Source organism: Mobula birostris, chromosome 7 (assembly GCF_030028105.1).
Source record: "Mobula birostris isolate sMobBir1 chromosome 7, sMobBir1.hap1, whole genome shotgun sequence".
Classification (NCBI taxonomy): Eukaryota; Metazoa; Chordata; class Chondrichthyes; order Myliobatiformes; family Myliobatidae; genus Mobula; species Mobula birostris.
In genome coordinates, this window is record NC_092376.1 from 148,036,395 (window position 1) to 148,058,313 (window position 21,919).

At 40.2% G+C, this 21,919-nt stretch overlaps 1 protein-coding gene across 2 annotated transcripts; it reads right to left on the minus strand.

Annotated features, from left to right (window-relative positions):
- Positions 1-203: 203 nt before the first annotated feature.
- On the minus strand, positions 204-21,869 carry slc25a48 (solute carrier family 25 member 48). Of its 2 annotated transcripts, XM_072263897.1 has the most exons (7): positions 21,592-21,869; positions 21,220-21,263; positions 20,947-21,018; positions 20,599-20,854; positions 14,598-14,867; positions 5,044-5,177; positions 204-2,320 (listed from the first exon to the last, which is right to left on the minus strand). In XM_072263897.1, exons 1-7 carry the CDS (start codon positions 21,635-21,637, stop codon positions 2,216-2,218), a joined length of 927 nt encoding a protein of 308 aa, XP_072119998.1. In that variant the 5' UTR covers positions 21,638-21,869; the 3' UTR covers positions 204-2,215. The 2 variants fall into 2 exon arrangements, with proteins under 2 accessions (XP_072119998.1, XP_072119999.1); XM_072263898.1 differs by lacking the exon at positions 21,220-21,263.
- Between the last annotated feature and the right edge of the window lie 50 nt (positions 21,870-21,919).

Here is a 21,919-nt window from a genome sequence, read left to right on the forward strand (position 1 = left end):
GTCAGCTGGTATAGACAAAAACATTTTGTAACAGATATTGCATGACGTTTTAAAAATAATCTTGGAACTGAAGTTGCCTGTCACTATAAGTGCATTATTCTCAACATTTCACAAGATTATACATTTTTGCCTGCAAATGTTAAAAGTAAAATAAAGAAACTGATAGCCCAATGAACAAACAGGATAATAATGTTTTTGGCTAAATTGTTCTTTATTGCTTATCACTTTTATAATTTAATTACACATGGCATTTTGCTCACAATGACCCTGATCAAACCAAATGCATATCCTACAGTCATGACCGTAGCCAACTGAATGTGCCATTTGACCGTGGATGTCAATAATGACGCAGTAGACTGATTAAATGTTTGTCATTTAGGATCATAATGCCATGTGCAATTTTATGCACAACCTATAGATAACAACATGAAAAAGAAATTAAAATTGCAATCAGAAAAATAATACATGACATGATTAAGTCACACCTTCCACACAGAAGGTTCACTACATCCTCCTCTGGCCTGTAACAAGCAGTATTATTGCCTCTATTCTACAAAACAGATACATGGTATCTAATTTACAATGGATGAAATAATTTGATAGTAACATTTTATCTGCTCATTTAAAATACTTGGTCATAGATCAAAGAATAATCTAAATACTTCCAAAAACAGCAATTAAAACAGTGAAATGAAAGGTTTTGTTTAATGTCTTGTAAGGCTATGAATAAATATGAGAATCTTCAGGTTTGTAGCGATACTATTCATTTTGGAACCTGTTTTGATTCACATTTGGCCTTGTAGACATATTTCACCAGAATACATTTAAATAATCTCATTCTTTTTTCTTATGGTTCATCATAATTAGCTGTGAACAAAATACATAAGTTAACATAATCACAGTGGCCTTCGACGTGCTCCAGAATAGAATATAGATAAAAATAACTTCCTGTGATTAATAACTTCTCTATTTCAGAAATAGCAACCCTATCTCCAAATACCCACAATTGCATTTTAGCACATGGAAACAATGATGTACTAATTACTTGGCAGCAGAAAGTGGCTTGTCACACAATAGAATAAAATTGGGCTTCTGTGCAGTGCCTGTGCACCCATTTAAACTCAAATTAGCAAAACAAAATGTATTGGCTTAGTACATCAGGGAGTTGGTTCCATCCAAAGTCATCAGCCACAACTAGTCTGTGGTGTACACAAATGACAAATTAGCTTGAAAGCCTAGACCAATTCCAAGAACAGATAAGATTTCCAAACAAATCACCTCTCTCACATCCCACTTCCCTTGGTCTATTAATTGTTACTCTTAGTTATTCAGCTATTGTCATTTTAGCACTGGGGTTCACTACCTTTTTATGCCATGGAGGATTATCATTAACTGAGGGGACCCTAGGTTGGGAACCCCTGCTTTAGCATTTCTTTTTGCACTACTTTAGATTGCATTTTCTTTGCACCATTCTGTTGTTCTGCGCTCAATACTGTACATAGTGTTATATTTATTACGTTCTTTACACCATAAACTTCACACGAACAAGGCATCCTGGTGTATAAAACAATAAACTAAAACTGAATCTGAATCTGCAAAGAGTCTGAAGATTCTCCTTTCATTGATCATCCATGAAGGTTTTTCAGCTAATTATACATTTGGTAAATAGTTGTACAATATATGACAAAAGAAGTCAGGGAATGGGGAAAGAGCAGGATAGTGGAATTAACTGGGTTGCTCATTTAAAGAGCTGCAGAGGACCAACAGAATAATCCTGAGCAGTATGATTTTATGAAGTTCCCTCAGGCTGTTCTGCTGAAAAATATATCCTCCTGCAAACCAATGGCACTTTTTCCTCATCCACTACCTCCACCCTTAATACTTCAAACTGGCTTCTGAATTTCTTTCCTATTTCACATTTAGTCAAATATCTTTTACTTGAATACACAGCATGTCAGTGGAAAACCAGAAGTTTGTTGGTTGCAGTTGTTTGACTTCCCAGGGAACACTGCATATAAATTTTGAAATACACCACCATCCGGGAGAATTTCAGTGTTGTCCAATAGTAAGTATTTCTTTCAAGAGTGTTGACATCAGGAACATAGGAGATAACAGAATAATTTTGCTCATATATCTAACCAATTGTTGGTTGAGGCGAAGAATGATGCAACTGGATAATTTTGACGAATGTCAGGAAAGAAACATTACATTCTGCTTATTGACTTCGTAGGATTTTCAGTGTGAATTCATATCCCAGAAACATGGCTGCACTCATTGGGAATCCACGAACAGCATTCACAGCTGCTCCTTTAAAAAATACCTAGTAAGCAAACAAACAATAGTAATAAATTCTCATACATGATAATTGTTTTATATGCATACATCCTGTTCATTTAATTATTTTCAGTGATATCAGTATTTGTTTTGGTTGTTGATGTTTGTAATATCCTCAAACAGAAGAATTAGCAATAAACCTTCTCCATAATGAAGTCTGTGACAGAAAGCTGGGGACTGGACTTACAGCTGTGACGAAGCTGCGTCACATGAGAGCCTGCAATACAGCTTTATTGCTTGGCTACTAAATTCTTCATACTTATTTTCTTAGTTTGAGATACAGCATGGTAACAGGCCCCTCTGGCCCAATGAGCTCATGGCACCCAATCACACTCACATGACCAGTTAACCTACTAACACACACGTCTTTGGAATGTGGGAGGAAACCGGAACACCCAAGGAAACCCAAGCTGTTGTATGGAGAACGTACAAACTCCTTACAGACAGCAGTGGAAATCAACCCAAGCTGTTCGTGCTGTAACAGCATAATGTTAACTACATTACCATGCCATCTCAATTATATATTATATTATCTGGTCCCGCTTATGCCAAATCAAAATGTGCCACTAGATTTTGATTGACTATCTCTGTTGTAAATGTACTACACTCTTATTATTGTAAAAATCCTCCTCTCTGGGAAGAATTCTCACAAATTTTGTTTATCCCTTCCCTTTCATTGACAAAACCTGACAGTGGAGCTCAGATGGAAATGCATGATAAGTCTTCCAGTTCCCTTAAAAAGTAACAGCAATCACAGTCATGACCAACAAGGGGTGAAGTGAACATCTATCACTGATCCTTGAACTAGGCCAACAGATTTGAGGCAAATATTTGTTTTAAAGAGTTTATTTACCTCCCTTTATCTGAAACAATTACAAAATAAGAGCAGTAATTTCCCAAAGTTGGAGCCACTTATGTACTGGATATTTTTCTTGTGTAATTTATATAAAATGATACCGTGACGCTGATGGAAATTGCGGAGTGAAGAGGAACGTATTAAAATGCTCGAGTGGTAGTTTTCCGGTTGACCAGCAATCATGTTCCTTTCTGGGTGCGATTTACCTCTTTGCAAATGAGGTTTGTCAATTCCAGGCCCACATCTAAAGATCATTCAATGCGCAGATACCTCAAAGGAATGAACTGTTGCAGTTAAAAATCAAACAGCAAACCCCTCAATGAACAGGTAATGATCACCTGCTGCCTTATTCTATACCCCATTTCTGTTCACAAGAAGCATTGGAGTATCTGGGATCAGTGAGTCCTTGATGAATTTGTATCCCATGTTGCAGCAAGGACCACACCATCATGTCATGTCAAGGGGGATGGGGGTTGGGAGGTGAGCACTGCCTTTGCTTCCCATCTCCATCACCTCCTTATCCTCTCCAAGGAAGCTTTTACACTTTGTTTGCCAGGTGTGTCTTTAAGAGTTGGCTTCAATGCCACTGTTCAGGGTAGCAGAGACACAGCCCCTGTGAGTCTACAACAACTGCAGTAACATTTTATTGCATCATGCAGGACAGGCGTTAAAGTATTCCCATCAGATTGTGTTCACTGGGCTTTGTTTAGCAAGGCAATGGGTTACCTGAGTGAGTGCATGCATTACACTGGACCAAACAGTAAAGTGAACTCCAACTTCTAAACTACTGATTTAGAATTTGTCTGCGAGTGTGTCTTGGGAAAACACAGATTCTAGTCTAAGCTGTGACCTTAGTCATAGAATTATACAGTACAATACAAGCCTTGAGCCAGCAACCACATGGTGACTAAGTTGCCTACCTGAGCTGGTCCCACTCCCCTGCTTTTGACCCATATTCTTCCAAACATTTCCTATCCATAAACCTCTTTAAAATCGAAACCTCCTCTGGCACCTCGTTCCATATGGCCATCACCTTCTGTGTGACAATGATAGCTCCTCTGATTCCTTTACAAACTTCCCCCATTCACTTTAAACATATGCCCTCTGTGACCATTCACTTTATATATATCCCCTCATGACTTTCTGAACCTCTAAGTAGTAGTATTGCGATCATTCAAGTTGAGGGATTCGCTGATCCTCCACACTGTCAAGAGTCTTACCATTAATATTATATTCTGTCTTCAAATTTAACCTACCAAACCAACTACTTCACACTTATCTGGGTTGAACATCCCTTGGGATGTAACATCAATCTAATTTTCCAAATCCACCTGCATATTGAAATGCCCCATGACCATCGCTGCCCTTTTTACATGCTTTTTCTATCTCCCATTGTAATTTGTATCCCACATCATGACTACTCTTTAGAGGCCTGTACTCTGACATTGAAACTTTTCTGCATCCTTTCCAGCATAATGACATCCTTTCTATACCCGGCAAGCAGAATTGCACAGTTTTGCAAGTACAGTCTCACCAACATCATTTAGAGCTACAATGAGACCTTATACCTTCAGATGAGATGCTTTTTGATTTTATTTTCTCTCTTCAGCACTTACCCAGCAGAGAAGGCCCTATGTTCAAGACTTAAAAACTTACTAACATTCAAATGAGTGGACCACAGCTTAGATTCAATGTACTTAAGCCTTACTGATATTGATAAAATAATCTAGTAATCACACAGGACAATTTAATTCCATCCTGAATATACCTCATATTTTACCTGTATTAAGAAATATTTCACTCCAAAAAGATCTATAGCTGTGAGCTCTATTTACTGCATTTCTTTTACTTACATTTAACCCTTCCTTTTGGTAACTCTGTTGAATACAGTGTAGTATTCCCTTGTACCTTCTTTCGTTAACTCCATCAGCCTGAAGACGACTTTTGACAACATCCATGGGAGTTGCAGTACCCCATGAAATCGTTCCTAAAAAAAAAATCACAAGTTCAAACATCAATATTCATAAAGTAGCTATAACATTCAGCTTTACATAAATGACAGTCCATTTAATATTCTGTATTCTATCACAGGATTAGCAGTTGGTGACCACACAAGGAAGATGTAACCAGAAGAACTCATTAAATTTTACTTTTAAAATCAATCACATGTACTATATTTTGGTGGCTTTCTCTTGTTGATGGCTCCCACTTACTGATTCATGGGTCACTGACTCACATCATTGCTGCTGTTACAAGTTAGCAGATACAAAGAGGCATAAAACAAATTGTAATCATCAAGGTCATCAGTTGAGTTGGTTGCAGAATGAGACCAAATAATTGGCAAGGAATGGATCGAAAAGAGGTTCACTGCACTGGTGGTCAACTTACACACTAAAATCACAAACATCTAAAAGTTAGGCAGCAGCTACAGAGAGGAACAGAATTAATGTTTTAGTTGATGGCATTTCGGGTTTAATGTGGTTTGACAAGTTTGTAAAGTTGAGTATTCATGGTATTTTCAGTTTCTATTTAACTAAAGGAGAAAAGCATTTTTTTTTCTGATGGGTTCCGTCATGGATGAGTTGATCACTACATCTGCTTACACCATCAAGGTATCATGTCTTTGTGGGCTATTAGGTGCTCTGTACCTTGGGACTGAGCTTATGTGCCTTAAGAAGTGAACAATTTTATTGACAGTCGTGTTGTTGTTTCATTTTGTGGTCCATTTCCTATAAGTAACATAAAAAACTTCCACTTCATATTATATAGAATGATTTGATCAATGCCATTTTCTGAACCTTTTGATTTAATATTTACACTTGGAAGAATGGCTGTTCTGGAACTACTGTGGACTGTACTGTGATTCCATTACAGATATGCAGAAGGTGTTGGTCAAATATTCAAATTATGAAACTCAAATAATTCCTTGCAAGAAAGAGAAAAGTTTCCTTAATGGATAAAAACATATTTTACGCTACACATAATACTTCACCAGAGAAGACATAAAATGGCATCCGCCAATATAATTATTATCAACTGTTATTACAAATGAAGTAAATTATATTAAAGTGAATGGAAACAATGGAGAGAATTCAATACCACCACCTCCCCCCCCCATCCCTGCCATCCATCCCCAGATTTCACAATACTTTAAGTTGATGAATGGAACTCGTGAGATCAATAGCTCTCTAATTCTTCGCTAAAGTAGAAAACCTCCATGCTTGCATCCATAGAAGGAATCAATAGCACATTCTACTATATGGGACTTAGAGGTAAGATTGATTCTGAACTCATCAAAAAACATTTGGAGAGGTGGGTTAATATTTCAAGTGAGCTCCAAAGGACGTAATCTAAATGGTAAAACTAACTTTCACTTTTGGTTTCTAATTTACCTGTTACATATTTCCTTTGACTATTTCGGGATTACTTTTTTCAATCTGAATTCAATCCTGAGTACTCAGACACTTGCAACTCTCCAAATGATGTCACTAATTTCAATAAATCTAATTCAAACTTACTATTGCCCAACCCAGCAGAAGAAAGCTACTTTGGTAAAGACCAGTAATCGGACTTGACGCTTTTTTTTATGCTTGAATATGTCAGGGGAGCCATGGTGAAAATAATACCCCACCCCTCCCCTTAATAATCAGCACGATATCTGGTGTATGAAGCAATGATAAAATGGGACCATAAGCATAAAACAACATGAAAGGACCACTGGAAACCTTAAGTACTGAGAAAATAAATGGTCATTCATTTTCACTGCATGTGTTAAATAGGAATGGATAACCGACACAGAAATGAAAGCAAAGGACAATGTCATAACAACAAAACTCAAATAAGTATGACTGATTTTCAAGGTTGAGAATAATTTTATAGTTATCGCCATTGTTTAATTGTATATAAATGTAAGCATTAACAAATAAAGATACTTGCAGCGACCAGAATTAAAGAGTTCTAATCAGCACTTGAATACAAATGCATTTGTTGACTTGACAAACTGGCAGCTAAGCTTGGAAGGACTCAACACTCAATGTACTTTCACACAATCACATTTACCAATCGAATTACTGCTCAGTAATGAAAAAGAACTATAGATTTCCATTCAGTCCTTTGTTGGTCATCACCTAACGTTGAAAAGTGGAGCAGTGTGATTTATTTCTCCCCGAAGATGAAATACACAATCAATCTGCTATCAGAAATAGTCCATGTTATAAAAACATCACAGAATGGTACAGCACAGTAGGGTGTCATTTGGCACATCGTGCCTCAGCTAACTCTTTGCAAGAGTTCCCCTGTCAGTGTGCATTTTGGGTATTACCATTCTGCTCTGTGTCATTTTAATGGTATTTGAAAGGTGGTAATGGTACTGGAAAGATCTACCTATGTTGTGGAACTAGATCTGAGTATTCCTTGACTTTATTTTTTATGCCTTTCTGATATTTTCAATGTTGGCAAAGGTGTTCCCACAGAGACCCCTGCCAAAGATGTGAAATCCAGTGCAAGCTCAACACAAGACCTGAATCACAGATCTCCTGCCTGTTCGGGGAGCTACCAGGTTTTCACCCCTAATTGCTTAACATTCTTCCCTCAGATGAGGCAGGGATGCAGCTGGGTGGGTAGCAGAGGGACTGGGTATGGAGGAATCATTTGTAGTGGCATGAAAGTGTATTTTCCACAAGTTGGCCAATCAGTATGCCTGCTTCAAAAGGGAATCAAAAATATTACCTTCTTTCCTTCAAACACAGACAGGGAAGATTGTCCCTGAGTGATTACTAGGAAATCCAGAGCAGAGCCAGAATGGGGAATGGAATAAGAGAGGAGTGATATTCTAGAGTATCTGGAAGATTAAAGTTATTCTAGAATATCACTTCTCTCTTTTTACATTCTCTCCTCTGGCTTCCCTCTTACCCCTTCTCTTCACCTCACTTGTCCATCAACTCCTTCTGGCACCTCTCCTCCTTCCCTCTCTCCCATGGCCCACTGTCCTCTACAAACAGATTCCTTCATCTTCAGCCCTTTACCTCTTCCATCTCTCACCTCCCAGCTTGCAAGTTCAACCCCCCTCCCCCACCTACCCACCAACCATTTCCTTCCACTTCTGTAATCATTTAGTTCTCACTTCTTCCCCCTTCCTTTTTGAGAACTGAAAGGTCTCGGCCCAAACATAAGACCATAAGACATAGGAGCTGAATTAGGCCATTTGGCCCATTGAGTCTGCTCTGCCATTCTATCATGGCAGACCCTTTTCTCCCTTCCTCAGCCCCACTCCCTGGCCTTCTGTTTGTTTACTGTTTATTTCCCTCCATAGATGCTGCCAGACATGCTGAGTTCTTCCATTACTTTGTGCGTGTTACTTAAGATTTCCAGTATCTGCCAAATCTATTGTGTCTAGAATACCACAATTTCACGGTAATTTTATTCTTTGCAATTGGAGAGCAAGACTACTGTATTGTCGTCTCCAGGCTGTTTCCTCTCCTCAGATCGTACCCTTTTGGAAATTCATTGCAATGTTAAATATAGACACATGATTTGCCATTGATAGGTTTCCAAGAGCACTTAACAATTCTAAGCACTTAAAAAATTTCACTTCAGTTTCAGAAACTGTTACACAAGCCTTTTAATTGGTTACTGAGAAATGGTGGCAAAGGGTGAGTACTTGAAACTTATGACATAAGGTAACAGAGAACCAAGTGTTATTTAATAAGATGTAACCTCTTAGGTAGCTTCTGGTTTATTAATATTTATTTAACATGGGAAAACAGTTTCCACTAAATACAATTATAAATTTAATTACTCGGTTAACATTCATCTGATGTTCTAACTTAAGCACTGCAGGGAATTTAAAATACTGTATATTGGAAACTCACCAGTAAATGGCCTAAGTCACTGTTCAATGAAAATGTTTTTATGCCTATTTTGTTCTGAGGGTCTGTGGGAAAGAAAACTCTCCAAGTTATCTCAGTATTTTCTAACTGACAGGATATGGTACTGCTCTGCTGGTAATGATGAAGTAGTTTAGTTGCTAAGAGGTGTGCAGGTGTAAATAATACACATTAGCCCTCAAGTGTAGCCATACAGACTGATGTCCTGCCTGAGGCCTCCATTGGTTGGGGGTCCCAGCTGCTCACACAAAATGCAAGCCAGGGCAGTACAATATGGAGAACACACTCATGCCCATATGGCAGGCTCCCCCTCTCCATACAGCAGATGAGTCCAAAGAAATGGCAGAGACTGATACAGTTTGGCACCAGCGATGTTGCAGGAGTTGCCAGTCAGTATTGAACTGAGCATAAGGGCCTTCGGGACCAGCTCCAGATCCTTCCTTGGGATTTACTCCTGAAGCCTTCCCCATGACTGGGCATAGACACAAGGCTGCAGAGGTTGGAGATCAGAGTTTTCCTTTTAGATGAGCTGCCAACCACGGCTGACGAACCCCATCTGCCCAAAATGACTGGTTTTGAAGCACCAGTAACCCACCTTTGCCTCTTCTCCTGTCAGTAGAAATGGGCCACTGGGCTCAATAGCTTAGACAGACATGAAGGCCGGGAGCTGGACTTGGTTGTCAGAGGCTATTTGAGGAGATTGCCATTGGGAGCATTTAATAGATAGTGGGAGCTTATCCATACTACCACCCCAGAATATAATGATCTTAAGGAACCAGTCATGTCCACTTCAAATAAAATTGTTAATCCAGTAGTCTGCAAGTAGCTGCATGGTATTGATCTTGCCGCACAAGGCTGTGTGCTCAGCCCCCTGCTGTACTCACTGTACATCCATGATTGTGTAGCCAAGTTTCCATTGAACTCAATATATAAGTTTCCTGATGACACCACAATTGTAGGCCATATCTCAGGTAATGATGAGTTTGAGTACATGAGGAAATTAAGAACCTGGTGGCATGGTGCGAAGACAGTAACCTATCCCTCAATGTCAGCAAGACGAAGGAATTGGTTGTTGACTTCAGAAGGAGCAACGGACCGCACGACCCCATTTACGTCGGTGATGCGCAAGTGGAACAGGTCAAAAGCTTTAAGCTCCTCGGGGTCAATATCACAAATGAACTAACTTGGTCCAACCAAGCAGAGTCCACTGCCAAGAAGGCCCACCAGCGCCTTTACTTCCTGAGGAAGCTGAGGAAACTTGGCCTGTCCCCTAAAACACTCACTAATTTTTATAGATGCACCGTAGAAAGCATTCTTCTGGGGTGCATCACAACCTGGTATGGAAGTTGTCCTGTCCAAGACCGGAAGAAGCTGCAGAAGATCGTGAACACAGCCCAGCACATCACACAAACAAACCAATCTTCCATCCTTGGACTCACTTTGTACCGCACACTGTCAGAGCAGTGCTGCTAGGATAATCAAGGACACGACCTACTCAGCCGACACACTTTTCGTCCCTCTTCCCTCCGGGAGAAGGCTCAGGAGCTTGAAGACTCGTACGGCCAGATTTGGAAATGGCTTCTTTCCAACTGTGATAAGACTGCTAAACGGATCCTGACCCGGATCTGGGCCGTACCCTCCAAATATCCGGACCTGCCTCACATGTTCATCACTCTTACTCAAGAATTGATTATTTTTTCATTGACTCTCGTTTTATTTCTTCAGTAATTAAATGTGAATATGACTCTATAACCATTTCGGACAATGCTCCACTTAAGCTTTCTATTAAATTATTGGCCAATGCTCATAACAATAGACAATGGCGTTTTAATTCGCTGTTGCTTCAGGACTTGGACTTTGTTAACTTCATGAATGAACAGATTGATTTTTTTTTACAAATAACAGTACAGAGGATATATCCATGAACACCTTTTGGGATACCTTCAAAGCTTATATTCATGGCCAGATTATTTCGTACTCTGCTGCTTTGAGGAAGAGGTTGAAGGAGGAGGAGATGGTTCTCGTGGACAAGATTAAGGAAATAGATAAGAAATATGCTACAGCTCCTTCTGAGAAGCTGTATAAACAAAGAACTGAACTTCAAATGGAACACAGTTTATTAATTTCGTCCCCTATTGCAAATCAATTAATGAAGACAAGAAGTGAATTTTATATACATAGTGTCAAAGTTGGTAAACTGTTGGCTAATCAGTTGAAGACTAACTCCATTAAATTTCAAATTAATCAGATTTATAACCCAAAAGATCAACTGACGTTTGATCAAGCTGAGATTAATCAATCTTCCTTTGATTTTTATTCCTTTTTATATCAATCAGAATCTCCATGAGATTCTAAACATATGTGTGACTTTTTAGATAACCTAGACTTCCCTAAGATACCACGTGATATATGCTCTATGTTAGAAACTTCCTTTATTACTGATGAGATTAAGAATGTTATTTTTTTTTATGAACTCAGGGAAAGCTCCTGGCCCTGATGGGCTTACGCGGAATTTTTAAAATCTTTTGCATCCTCATTAGTCCCCTGGTTATCCAGGGTTCTGGAGGCCTCACTAAAACTTGGTCAACTACCAGAATCCTTTTTATAGAGCATTGATTTCTTTAACATTAAAGAAGGATAAAGACCCCACTCAATACGCATCTTATAGACCAATATCCTTGTTAAATGTTGACTCCAAGATTTTTTCTAAATTATTAGCAAATAGACTAGAAAAAGCACTTCCTTATATTATTTCGGAAGATCAAACTGGTTTTATTAAGAATCGCTATTCTTTTTATAATATTCGTACACTTTTAAACATTGTCTATACCCCGTCACAAACCGATCCTGAATGCGTCATTTTCCTAGACGCTGAAAAAAGCCTTTGACAGGGTTGAATGGCCCTATTTATTTAAGGTGCTTGAAAAGTTTAACTTCAGCCCGAAATTTATATCCTGGATTAAATTGTTATACCATTCTCCTATGGCGTCAGTTTGTAGTAATACTCAAAACTCTCCTTTTTTTCCTCTATTTCGAGGTACCAGACAAGGGTGTCCTCTTAGCCCTTTATTATTTGATAACCACTAGCAATTGCTATTCAAGAATCTCCTAACATTATTGGTATAACTCATGGGTTAAAGTCTCATAAAGTATCACTTTATGCTGATGACTTACTCTTATATATTTCCAATCCTCAAAAATCTATCCCAGCAGCTCTAGATTTATTAGCCCAATTTAGTCTTTTTTTCAGGATACAAATTAAATCTTAATAAAGAGTGAACTTTTCCTTATTAATAAGCAAGTTCCCTTATATCAGATCCTGCCGTTTAGATTGGTTAATAATCATTTTTCATATCTTGGGATTAAAATTACCTGTAAACATAAGGATCTATTTAAGGCTAATTATTTACCCTTAATTGACCATATCACACAACTTTCCTTTAAATGGTCTCCACTTTATTTAACTTTGACTGGTTGTATTAATGCTGCTAAGATGTTTATTCTGCCAAAATTTTTATATATATTTCAGGCATTACCAATTTTTGTTCCAAAATCCTTTTTTGATAAAGTAGACTCTAAAATCTTATTTGGCAAAATAAAAACCCGAGGTTGGGTAAAATACATCTACAGAAAGCTAAGAGAGATGGAGGCTCGGCATTACCCAACTTTAGATTTTATTACTGGGCAATTAATATTCAACACATAAAAAATTTTGGTTACTTGACCAAGATACACTATCCATTCCTAAATGGGTAGTATTGGAATTACAATCTGTTCAAGGCTATGCTCTATATTAGGATCTTCTCTTCCTTCCGATTTGAAACAGTATAAGCAGGTTTGCAACCCAATAGTTAAACATACCTTACGCATCTGGTTTCAATTCCGAAAATTTTTTGACCTTACTTTCCCTTTTCTATTTTCTATTTATGATTTATAATTTAAATTTTTAATATTTACTATCGATTTGTACTCCAGGGAGCACGAAGAGCAGAATCAAATATCACTGTGATGATTGTACTCTCCAGTATCAATTGTTTGGTGACAATAAAGTATAAAGTATCTCATTTTGTATCACCTACAATGGAAATGTAACTATACTGTATATAGATAACTACAATTTTCTTCCGCTGGATATACTGCAGAAATGTAACCAGAAGAAATACTCAATGAGGAATTATATTTTCGGAAAACCTGCTAGTGTGTCAAAAGCATATATTATTTGTGTCACTAACACCTGGGTACTATCTAATCTGTATCAATGTATACCTGAAAAACATTGAAGTCTGATTGCTTTTCATGAAAACACAAGACAGTGCTCAAAACTGGACGAATTAAAGGCTTCCTTTCACTCCTGCTTAATAAATATACAAATAAAATGGAATTAATTCAAGAATATTAAAACAGATTAGAAGAGAACAACACTTCAGTATCTAATCTGCAGATCCAAAATTAACCATGTCTGACAGGATTAAAGGCAAAATACCCCAGGGTTTCTCACAATTAGCAGCTATTACTTTGAGGAATAATATGTACAAACATTAAAGGAACACAGTACACAATGTGTATATTGTGCACAGTAAAAAAAAAACTCAGTTAGTCTGGTCATTTGATGGATTTTCTGCCCAAGGATGGAGTATGATCTTAAGAACCCAACAGAACTAAGTTAAAAACTGTTTTCTTTCTTACAGGCAGCAGAAATTAGATGGGTTTAGGTAGTCTAAATGAACTTTTATCCAGGTGTAAGCTCACCATACCAAACATCTTGGATTAGAAATTATATTCCATAATGCAATGTTATTATGTGTTATGCCACAGAAAAGTATTTGAAAACCATCAGCTAATTGCAAGAGGTAACCCCATTTGTGCATCATGACTTCAGGAAACTGAAGCACAGTCCCCCATTGTATCACAAGCTTACCTATACATACCATTGGTTGGGGCTGCCATTACAATGTTCTAACAACATACTGACTTGAGAATCAGTACAGGTCTGAACTAGAGGCTGAACAGCTTTTTCTGGCATTACTTATTCTGTCTATCCCTACTTGTCTTGGAATTGGATTGTAACAATTTGTTTCATTTAAGATGGTCTGATTCTGTTCGTGTTACTAAGTCCTCACAATGTAACGGTGAGCTGTCACAATGATGACAGTCCCTGCCTGAGTGTCCAACTCCAACAGTAATATGCCATCAGCCATCACTGGTTACTGCTGCCCATCCCCATCTCAGGGCAAATCTGCACGTACTGTTTCTTATAATATGCTTGTCTGAATATGAATTGTCCTTTGAAATGAAACCTGTGTGAGACCATGGATGTGTTGTTTTGATGCATGCTTTTTCCTGCAGAACTTAGAAATCTTGCTTTAAAACTTATTGATACTGTAAATTGAAAGTAACAAGAGATTCCTATTCTGATAATAATACTACACAATGACTCAAAGATGGGAGCCCAAACCCTGCTTCCTCAACTTTCTTCCTTAAAACAGTTACTATGCATGTTCTTAGATTTAAAGTAATCTTACCTGCCACACCACCGGCCAGCAACACAGAATATAGATTAGGTGTTGTATTCCCCTCAGGCATCATCCAGTTACACAGCAACATGTAGGGAACAAAATACAAACAGTATCCTGGAATATCCCTGAGATACATGGCTCCGACCCCTCGGTACAGTCCAGCAATTCCTTCTTTCTGCAGGATTCTGCTAATGCAGTGCACGGGCCCCCTGTACAGAGGCTGATTATTCAGTGCAAGCGAGTGAATGGAACCAGCACCAACCAAACTTAATTTAGCTGTAGAAGTGTAAAAAATATTTAGCAATTCATAATCATTGTTAACATCCCAAAATAAAAATTATCAAAAGTAAAAAGCTGCAGGAGACAGCATAGTAAAATCTAGACACAGAAAAATCAGTCCCTACAACTACTTATAGCCTCACTACCTCACTTTTTTTTTCTGTTTTTACACTACTAATTTTAAAGTTAACTATTTAAAAATATATATATATTTACTGTAATTCATTTGTTTCTTACTCTATATTTATCATGTATTGCATTGTACAACTGACACTGTTAACAAATATCATGATATATGCCAGAGATATTAAACTTCATTCTGATTTCTGATTCTGATAAGGCATAGAAGAATCAAGCTATTTGATCCACCATTCAATCATGGCTGATTTACTATCCCACTCAACCTGAATTCTCCAGTTTTCTCCCCTTAGTTAATCAAAAATCTACCAACCGCTGCTTTAAATATATCCAGTGACTTGACCTCCACAGCCCTCTGTGGCAAAGAATTCCACAGATTCACTACCCTCTGGTTAAAAATGTAATCTGATTGTAACCTTTTAAGCATGGTTACCTTTGAATCCAGTAGGCGTGTTTCCAGCATCCAAAGGGAATTGAGGATTTTAATGTAGTAACAACGAAGAAATAGCAATAACCTTCAAACTCACGATGGATTTTAACTTGGATGGTAACTTGGAGGTAGGGATGGTCCATATGCCTGTTGCTCTGCACTTTCAAGGGAACAGAGACACAAGTTTGGGAGGGAGAGGTGCTGTAGTCACTGTATGGGACTAGCGTCACTGTACAGCAGAGTTCAGTAGGTTGGCTGCTTCCCTTTCTGATATTTCAAATCAATGACACAGGGCTTCATGGCCAAATTTCAGTGGTCCCACATGGCCTACAAACACAACCAGTGGAATGGATAATGGACCTCAGGATTACCCAGACTAATAAATTGAACAATGAACTCTTTTATTTGGACAAATCAAGAGAAGCTGCTTCCAGTGGCAAAAAGGCTATTAAAACTTTGACTAAAGTACTTAGAAGATACTGAAGTTATTTACAATGAAGATTGTAATCCACTGCCTCGGCTGGTGGGAGAAGCAAATACATAAGGGACTTTTAAGAGAAGTTTAGATAGGCACATTAATATGAGGAAATGGAAGAATGTAGTCATTATTAGTTGGCCATTTGATTACTAACTTAATTAGCTTGGCACAACATTTTTGGATTGAGGGGCTTATTCCTGTGCTCTACAGTTCTATGTTCTAAGTAAATCTGATGTAAGGCACCAACTTTTGGAGATAATTCAAAGTAATTTTCAAAGAGGCTAGATAAATATTTTCAACCTTGAATAGAAAGGTCGGGAAAATGGGATCAATGTATTAGATAGTACTTCCAAACAGCCAGCAAAGACCTGAAAAACCAAATGGTCCCCTTCTGTATTGCTCATTCCGCGCTTCTGACCCTTCTGTATTGCTCATTCCGCGCTTCTGACTATGTATGCCTAACTTGCAGTATCCTACCATACAGACACACCTGCAAAAGATTGGCATAGGCAGACAGCCATTAAAAAACTCTAAATAAGAGTCACAGCAGAAGAAGAGTGATGTCTGTGATAAGAATCTAATGTCTCCAGACTTGTGAAGTGGCTTGCAAAAGATTGCAGTACATAACATTTTTAAAAGTATGCCTAAGAAAACATGTACTTAAAATAATGCAGATGTAGGCAAGGAGGTAAAGATAATGGGGAGAAAGAAAGTGAGATGTCAAATAATAACAAAAACTTAAATTATCAATCTGTAGCATTTTAATTAAAATTTCCTTCTGAAAATAATTATTTAATTACTCAAGTCCAGCACCTACCTTTCAGAATGTCACAGAAAGCATAGGAACACCTCTGCAATATGACGTACTTGTATAGTACATGTGCATATGGTGCTCAGATGATGCCATTGGAAAGATAATTATTTCAAATTCCTTTGCATTCCTACAACTCATGGTGTGCACTTTATTTACAAACAAGTCTCATGATACATGACTTCAGGAAATAAAAAGATGACAATTCAAAATAAGGTGGCAAGATCCACAAGCCTGCCTGTCCAGGTAGACCCATTATTTCTGCTTGTTCCTGCCCCACCCAACTCGTATCTGCATACCTCGACTCAGTTTTATCCCCCCGGTTAAACCCCTTCCTACCTGTATCAGTGACACTTCACATGCTCTTGATCTTTTCAATGAATCCAAGTTCTCTGGCCACAATCATCTTATTTTTCACTATGGATGTCCAGTCCCTGTACACCTTCATTCCCCACCAGGAAGGCCTCAAAGCTCTCTGTTTCTGTCACAATGGGGGGGGGGGGGCGTTGATAGCGGACCCAAATGCAAGACACAAAAACACCATGTGAGGTAAACTAAATTGAGTTTATTGCTCCTTGCAAGGAGAGCAAAGCAGAAGTGGGAAATAGTGTAATGGACAAGGAACAGGCCCTGGACTAAGGCCGGGACACAGAGACTGTGCTAAGGCTAAGACTCGCAAAGTGGGATCAGGTCAAGGAACTAGGAACTAGGAACCTGGACAAGGACTCCGAGCCAGAGACTGGACAGGAACCCGGAGCCTGGGTCATGACTCGGGCTCGGACCCCAGATCCAGGCGAAGACAAGACGTGGCTAGGCTACAGGACAAGACACATGGACAGGACACAGACTAGGAGCAGGGACAGGAACACAGACTTGGGCTTAGGGATGGGACATGGAACTCGGGACTCAGACATGGGCTTGATACTTGGAACCTCCAGAGCCAGGACTTGATACTTGATACTTGGAACCTCCAGACCAGGACTTGATACTTGATACTTGGAACCTCCAGAGCCAGGACTTGATACTTGGAACCTCCAGAGCCAGGACTTGATACTTGGAACCTCCAGAGCCAGGACTTGATACTTGGAACCTCCAGTGCCAGGACTTGATACTTGAAGCCTCCAGAGCCAGGACTTGATACTTGGAACCTCCAGAGCCAGGACTTGATACTTGGAACCTCCAGAGCCAGGACTTGATACTTGGAACCTCCAGAGCGAGGACTTGATACTTGGAACCTCCAAAGCCAGTACTTGATACTTGGTACCTCCAGAGCCAAGACTTGATACTTGAAGCCTTCAGAGCCAGGACTTGATAGTTGAAGCCTCCAGAGCCAGGAGCTCTTCTTATTCACGGGACAGACTCAGACACAGGCATATTTCCTGGTATAATTTACATATTACTATTTAACTATTTATGGTTTTATTACTATTTATTATTTATGGTGCAACTGTAACGAAAACCAATTTCCCTTGGAAAGTATGACTATGACTATGACTATGACTACTATAAAACATAGAGCCAGGAATCCTCCTTAGACACAGGATGGAGTCGGGACTCTTCTTGACACAGGGTCAGGACCCTTCCAGGGTACAGGGCTGGGACCCCTTTTAGAGGCACGACATGGATACGGAGACCACACAATGATTGGACAGAACTATAACTGGGCTCAAGTACACTCCAAGCCGCGGCGAGCTCTTGACTCACCCCAGCGGGTTAACTTTGGCTGACCCATACTGACAAGGGAAGGCGGCTTGCTAGCACTTGCTTCAGGAGGAGACTAGGCTTGCTCCAGCCAAATGACATTGGCTCGCAGTACCTTTGGTGACTTTATTAATGCTCTCGCACCAAATGGCTGAGTGCCAAAGACTTATAAACTGCCGGTTCAGCCAAGAGTAAATTGCCTCCAATCACTAAGCCCGAGGGACACGGGAAAACAGGGAACCAAAGGGAAACAGGGAGTCAACAGTCCGGATCGTAACACAAACAAAGTAAATTTAAAGGGAACCCGATCTGGACTATGACAGTTTCTTTCTGAACACCAGACCCAACCAGTTCCCCTCCACCACCACTCTCCTCCATCTCGCAGAACTTGTCTTCAATTTCAATAATTTCTCCCTCAGCTCCTCCTATTCTGTCAAACAAAAGGTGTAGCCATGGGCACTCACATGGGTCCCAACTATGCTTTCCTTGGAACCAGTGTACGTTCCAAGCCTGCACTGGTATCACTCCCCAATTTTTCCTACATTAGTGACTGCATTGGTGCTGCTTCCTGCACCCATGCAGAGCTCATCTACTTCAACTTTGCCTCCAACTTCCACCATGCCCTCAAATTTACCTGGTCCATTTCTGACACCTCCCTCCCCTTTCTCGATCTTTCTGTCTCCATCTCTGGGAGTGTCTATTATAAACCCACCGACCCTCACAGCTACTCTTCCCACCCTGTTACTTGTAAAAATGCCATCCCCTTCTGTCAATTCATCCTTCTCCCCCACATCTGCTCTCACGCTGAGGCTTTTCATTCCAGAACAAAGATGTCCTCCTTCTTCAAAGAAACAGGCTTCCCTTCATCCACCAATGCCATCTCTTCCATTTTGTGCATGTCCGCCTTCACCCCATCCTCCCACCTCCCCACCAGGGATATGGTTCCTCCTGTCCTCACCTACTACCCTGTTAGCCTCCGTATCCAGCACATAACTCTCCGTAACTTCCACTATCTCCAACGGGATCCCACCACCAAGCACACCTTCCCCTCCCTCCACTTTCGGTTTTCAACAGGAATCACACCCTACGCAACTCCCTTGTCCATTTATCTGTCTCCACTGATCTCCCTCCTGGCACTTATCCTTGCAAGCGGAACATGTGCTACAGCTACCCCTACACCACCTCCCTCACTAGCATTCAGGGCCCTTCCAGGTGAGGTGACACTTCAACTGTGAGTCTGTTGGGGTCATGTACTGTGTACGGTGCTCCCAGTGTGGCCTCCTCTATATCAGTGAGACCCAACATAGATTGGGAGACCACTTCACCCAGTACCTATGCTCTGTCTGCCAGAAAAAGTAGGATTTCACAGTGGTCACCTTCCCATTTCTATTCTGACATGTCAGCCCATGGCCTCCTGTACCGTCGCGATGAGGCCCCACTCAATGTTCATGTCACCCGATGAACATTGATTTTTCAAACTTCTGTTGATGCCCCCACTTCACCATTCTCCAATCCCATTTCCCTCTCACCTTACCTTCTTACCTGCCCATCACCTCCCTCTGGCGCTCCTCCCCCCTTTTCTTTCTTCCATGGCCTTCTGTCCCCTCCTATCAGACCTCCCCCTTCTCCAGCTCTGAATCTCTTTCACCAACTTTCCAGCTCTTTACTTCATCCCTCCCCCTCCCAGTTTCACCTTTCACCTTGTGTTTCTTCCTCCCCTCCCCCCCACCTTCTAACTCTGAATTCTCATCTTCTTTTCTCCAGTCCTGATGAAGGGTCTCAGCCTGTAACGTCAACAGTTTACTCTTTTCCATAGATGTTACCTGGCCTGCAGAGTTCCTCCAGCATTTTTTGTGTGTGTTGCTTGGATTTCCAGTATCTGCAGATTTTCTCTTGTTTGTGATTATAAAGAAACGTCGGGTTTAAAGATATTAAATGAGAAAAAATATAGACCAACAGTTTAAACATGGAATCAGATGGTAGGTTTTTCCCTTATGCTATTTTTGAAAGGCAGGATTGGATTTAAAAAGTACTATATTACAAATAGAACTGACGATACTGAACACCGTTTGCACCTCTACTACACAAGCAGGCTACATTGCAGAGACGTGGCCATGCTCGTTCAAGAAACTGGGCCCAAACGGAGGGACGGTGAAATCGCAAACCTTACCTGACCCCACAGACCGTGTTTGCATCTGTAGCCTTATCTTGACCAGATCTACCGGAGCACCGATTGCAACCGTGACGAGAGCCACCACAGCACTCGCAGCAGCCACATCAGTCAGTGCCGGACCTCGGTGGCTCTCCTCACCGTAACGATAATGACAAATGACCCTCTGAGCATTGCCATAGACACCGAGCGCCACCGAGTTGTACACTGCGATGCTGGCTAACGGAAAGGACAGACCTTTGAAGAAACCAGCAATCTGGAAAGAGATTTAAGGTATAATCAACGCGCCTCTTTTATCGTCCGTTAAGAAAAAAAAACAATAAATTGGAGATAAACAGGCAAACTTACGTGTTCGTTTTTAAATATCTTCAGCGCACATTGGACTGTGTTAGTGTAACCATGACCAGCTTGCAGGCGAGTCTGAAAAATAATTAACTTTGAAAAGCAAGGGAAGACTCGGCAGGAACATGTGAAGTACTTTCATGATCGGTTCTTTGGATGTCGAGTGTCGACCTTTTAGCAACTTAAAAAGAGGCCCTGGTGAAATACAAAGACAGTGTTTTTTTTCACAGTTCAAAAGCGCTCTACGGTGTTGAAAATACAAATGTAAAAAAAACATACCTTTACTGTGTCGAGGGGATGGCCAACGATCACACTCGCCGCTCCTACCACGAAAATAAAAATCGACTGAGTCACGATAAAAAAAGAAACTTTCTTCCACTACAGTACCAGGGAGATTACACTTCAATGGTACTTCAGTGGCCGTGAAGCGGTCGCTTTTCGACGTCCCGAAGCCCTAAAAACGCTACATAAATATAAACAAGTTTATAAAGGTGATTTAAATTTATTTTACACTTATATGGAATGTGAAACGCAAAACCAGACAAAGAAAGATGATACCGAAGTACCGCAGGCTGCTTTATAGTAAATTAACTCGAACAAAAGTTGGCAGAAGTTCCTATGTACAGTGGGAACACTTAAAGGTATTGCTACCTCCGATCCATCCAGCGATGAAATCATCTAGCTGAACGCTTCCCATTGAAAGGCTCGCGAACGCAGGATACCCTGGCACCGACTTGCCCCTGGGTTCTGATTAGATAAAGAAATCGGATAAAATTCGCCGACTTTAGTCACTCTTCTGCACTTTTCAGCTTCACTTTTGAGGAACTTAGTGCAAAATCAAGATCGGACGGTGTGTGGAAATCCGCCTCCGCCTCCTCTGACTGGGAAGCAACATCCCGGTGATCAGGAGGATACTTTGCTTTCTGAGAGGGGCGGGAATCCTGTGTGGCTGCCAGCCGGGTTCAGTGAGCGGGGCAGG